Source organism: Ruditapes philippinarum, unplaced genomic scaffold (assembly GCF_026571515.1).
Source record: "Ruditapes philippinarum isolate M1 unplaced genomic scaffold, ASM2657151v2 ctg3429_1_1_1_1, whole genome shotgun sequence".
In the NCBI taxonomy this organism is placed as follows: domain Eukaryota; kingdom Metazoa; phylum Mollusca; class Bivalvia; order Venerida; family Veneridae; genus Ruditapes; species Ruditapes philippinarum.
This window is the reverse complement of record NW_026857503.1, coordinates 78,501-83,357: the sequence shown is the minus strand read 5'-3', so window position 1 is coordinate 83,357 and position 4,857 is coordinate 78,501. Positions and strand designations below refer to the sequence as shown.

The following is a 4,857-nucleotide window of genomic DNA, read 5'->3' as shown; positions in this document are numbered from 1 at the left end:
CTGTTTGACTGCTTGAGAATATTTGAAATGCTTTGTGTATATTGTATCATGCATATATGTTTTCTGAGCAAAATGTGTTTAAACTGCATTTTTGTAAATGATGATTTGTTTAAATAAATGAAATTGTAAATGAATAAATACAAAATATATATTCTTGAACGTAACTTTTATCATATGCAACTTCACTGTTTCCATTAAAACTCTGACAAATGCAAAACTCGTATTTATAAGAGATTATGAAGACTCGTACTTATATAATGTGTTCATAAGAGACTCGTATTTATATAATCTGTTCATAAGAGATTAAGGAGAGGAAAGTACAACATCACCCGCCCATCTCCATCACCTACCACCAGTGAAATATAATATATCACTGTTCAATCATTGAAATCATGATCCCGAAGGACCAGAAAAATATAACAACATTAACATTAAGTACGGGGAAACTTTTTACAGCTGCCACATAGCCCTTATCAGCTATCTAGTCCCCATATGACTTTTACAATGTCGATTCTGATTTAAAACCTAATAAAATTGTGGTTGAGTAAGAATTTTTTATTTAGATATATACATACCTTATATTATAGGTTATATGTTACCTTTTATTTTCAATCACACTTATTACTTGTACCAGGTATTTGTGAAAAGTGCAATTCCTTTGAAAAGGACGTATCATGACATAATGGCAAGAAAAACATCTGATGGCCGCCATAATCCAAGATGACCGCCATATATGAACTTTATATGGAACTCTGAACTCAAAAGAACATCTGTAACACTAAAGTACCACACAAAAATCCCCTTCAAAAGAATACAATCGTGATAAATGTACAGCCCACACCAGAAATTGATAAAAAAAATCCATTTGAAGTGTGATTATAACATAATATAAGCAGTCCAATACAGAATAGCTTTCGAGCTACGTTCACACACTATATCAGTTTCAATGTGGCTTATTATGAAAACTACTAACACCACCACTTACTAGTAATTGATAGGAATCACGTTTTAGCTCCCACACACATCCAATGTGAACAAGAGTCCTAAATTGGGCATTTAAATTTTAATATATTTATTATACAGCCCCACGACTTGTGTACAGAACACTTCGTTAGAAGTTATAAATCATTGTATGCTTAGCTTTGCATTTAACAAATAATTAACAATTTTCCACTTTGCAACCCCTGTTATAATATTAAATACGGAATTGTACCGCTTTGAGTAATTATCGAGAGTTGAGCAATTGGAATTTCGTTTAAATATTTGTTTGAGGGTGATTTACTTTGATAAGCGTAGGAATTCGTCCTTGTTCAATTTAATATATTTAACAATGAATTATAATAAAGCAATAAAATATACGAACTGCAAAATATCTTAATTGTGTTAAAGTTAATACATGATTAAACCATATATTGTCGATGCGTGGTATTTTCTGAAATAGCATCAAATATGGACACGCTTTTTCTACGAGGTATGATAAAAAAGTTCTCGGCCCGATATACTTCTAGCCACTACACTGACATTTACACACGATACGTCGATACCGATATATTTTGGAAGCAATGAAGGTGTCACGAAGGCTTAGAGGACCAAAATAGAGAGTTCTATTTCGAAGGCTTAAACAAGTTGGAGCACAGGAGGACAAAGTGCATTGGTGCAGAAGGCGATTTTATTGAAAAGTAAGACCATAAGTTGGGTTCCCTGACTACTGGAAGTACATCAGGCCAAGAACTTTCTGATCAATCCTCGTAGACTATACTCAACCACAAAATGGGCGTTAAAATGGGCGATAAAACGCCAACTTCTCTTGCCACTGTTTCTGACCAGCGTCTTTGACAGCTATATAAGTGTCGCTTGGATTTCAATGAAATCATTATATTGTTTTGTGACATATGAAAATACTTGAAAATGAATGCTGTTGGATTCCTTCTGTGTAATATATTTTTGTGTTACATTTTAACTTTTCTAAATGAATTTACACCATTTTTTAAATTGCTTTTACCTGAATTAAAATGATATTCTATGTTTTAAAGTAATTACCTTTATTTCTACCATAGATCGTTGAAGAATAATATTTTATATTTCAGGTGTATCTGTACCAGCTGTGAGCGCGGCGATCCCTCTTGAAAGCCGACATACCAGAGATGTAAACCCACCTTGTTTTCTGAACGATGACAATATCCAACCTGAAGTTAATTCAACATTAGCATCTTCTTTTGAAAAAATAAAAGATCAAGTACAGGATCTGAAGGCTAAAATTGAATTGCAGATAACGAGGGTAAGTGAGAAGAAACTACTTTCATTTCAATGTTTCAAGAGCAATAAAAACACACATATAGAAGCGAGGTTTGTCTCTTAACATGTCTACAGAAAAGAATGGCGTTTCTTGTCATAAATATTGGTTATCATCTCTGATAGAGAAACAAAAACAAAAAAGAAAAAACGTTAACTATCAAATGTTTCTTGGCAAATAACAGATTTACCTAGCATTCACCATTTATGATTCTTATATGAGTACTTTTTGATTTTTATTTTGTTTATTAGACTAATTTAATTGGCGGAAATGTACTAAAAATGTAAGCAAAGTAACTGGGAATGTGCATATTTTCATATAGTTTTACAAATAGTGAAAATGTCAACTTTTTGCACTATTTTGGGTTTCTCATCTTGCAATGAGGCGAAACAAGTATATCAAATGCAATCAAGTTGTAACGATGCAGTTTTAAATTGATCTTGTATGTAGTATTTTGTATGCTATGTTGTCGTAATGGCAACTAACCTAGAAATAATTGACCTGATCTGTGATTTGAAAAAGTAAACTTTCATGACCACAAATGGCAAAATGATGATAAGTTATTAATTGGCACAAGATAAACTCAAGATCACATTGATGTTTTATGCTAAAACGGTTTCGGATCAATAACTCGATAACCCAAAGAGCCCTTGGCCCTGGGCGCCTTTTGATTTTTGGGTCGCGGATTTAAAGGTCAAAGTCACATCGGTCGGTTTGTCCGAGCAAACATTGGGTTTAGGGGCTATATAACAGTAAAGAGAACAATAGGTTCATTCCGTGATCAAAGGGTTTAGGGGCTAGTAGCCCTTAAGAAAACAAAGAAAATAACAAAGAGAGTAGCCCCTAAATCCAAAATGTTGGAACATCCGTCCGTTCGTCCGTCCAACATAATTTCCAACCAATAACATGAGAACACATGGACCCATCAACATACCACTTCATAGGTGAATTGCTCTTTGAGAGAAGATGACGTACCTATTGATTTTAGGATCCAGTGGCCTTTAAACTTCATAGGTACATTGGTATTTGGCAGTAGATGACCCCAAATTTATATATGGTCTATTAGCGCTCAAAGGCGATGATCACATTGACTTGGTATGCCAAAACGTTTTCCGGGCAGTATTTTATGCAATTTCCGAAATGTAAACGAGGGAAACATGCTTGTATTATAAACATCTCTAATATTTATTTGATGACTACTATAATAAGTGTCTATACACCTTATGTTTCAGATGCAAACATCTTATTGTATAGAAAGAAATAGCGATGCGTTGATGTCGGCCATTCATATGTTTTCACTTTCTGACAACGAGGCTTTTGTACATGAAGTAAGTTCTTTGTATGACAACTTGTGTATGATTGCTACATGTATGATAATAATAATAATAATAATAATAATAAATTTATGAATAATAAATTTATTAATTTGAATGCGTAAAAGATTCAATTAAATAATCTAATTTAGACCTTTGGAACAAACAAAAATTTGCACTCTTGCAAAAACGTTGATTCTCAGCTAGGAATAATGTAAATTTCAGTTTATTTTAGATGATATCAATGTCATACACTTGCAAATGCAATATAAAAGGCTTTGTTTGACTCTTATTTAGCAAATTATGTTTTGAATCATGTACATTTTGTACTATATATACATGTATAATAATATATAAAATTTATTGTGCATTGAATGAATAATGAAATGTTGTTCATTTTCTTTTACAGTTCACTATAAATCAGCCATCTTTTCTTGAGAAAATAACTGGACATTACGATATGCTTGATAATTTGGCTTACACCTTGGAGGAACTTTCTGAAACAGCCGCTGATGATCATGCTAAACAGAACTTACTGCAGATCCAAGCCCGAACATATAACGCCATGTGTACCATTAAAACCTTATTGCGATCACAAAATAAACATCTTACCAATGAAGTACCAAGTGGAAGAAACAGTTTTCAGATTGATGGTATATGTGATCAGCATCAGATGGAATATATTACAATGTTGAATGGTTATTTACTAGCGGAATACCTTGATTTGATGTATACAACGGTGTTAAATCATCAGAATTGACAAGTCAAACTGTTTAAAATCTGTCTGACTTTATTGATTTGTACTATACATTTATTGTCAAAAAGACGAAGATTCATCAGTAAATTATTTTTTATTGCCTCCGTGAAGCCATTCAATGCTGATATCAGTTTTGTATTAACGGATCTTTCTTTTTTACCATTGTCATTAAATCAATAGAGTTGTATCCAGTTTTTATTGTTGTATTTCTAATCGACATAGAGTTGCTAATATTGAAAAAAAATGTCATTGACGGAAACTTGATGGCAAATAATTGGTATCAATGGAGTTAATTATTCAAGTGATGATTCAGAAATACCCGTAACCAAAATTGTATAGATAGAAAATGACCTAAGAAAATATACTTTAAATAGTACAAAATGAAATTCTCTTTAATAAAAGCATTATTAAAATTACTGAATGTGTGATTTAGTGTGTCTAATTAACGAATAAAGGTTTTATCTTGAATCGATTTTTTCTGGAGTAATATTTAT

The 4,857-nt window shown here is 32.2% G+C and overlaps 1 protein-coding gene across 1 annotated transcript; it reads left to right on the top strand.

The window, feature by feature from the left end:
* Positions 1–1,449: 1,449 nt before the first annotated feature.
* LOC132749973 (uncharacterized) lies at positions 1,450–4,507 on the top strand. The gene is made up of 4 exons (XM_060739920.1): positions 1,450–1,471; positions 2,088–2,278; positions 3,526–3,621; positions 4,016–4,507. The coding sequence occupies exons 1-4, from the start codon at positions 1,450–1,452 to the stop codon at positions 4,364–4,366; spliced, it is 660 nt and encodes a 219-aa protein (XP_060595903.1). The 3' UTR covers positions 4,367–4,507.
* The last annotated feature ends 350 nt before the right edge of the window (positions 4,508–4,857 follow it).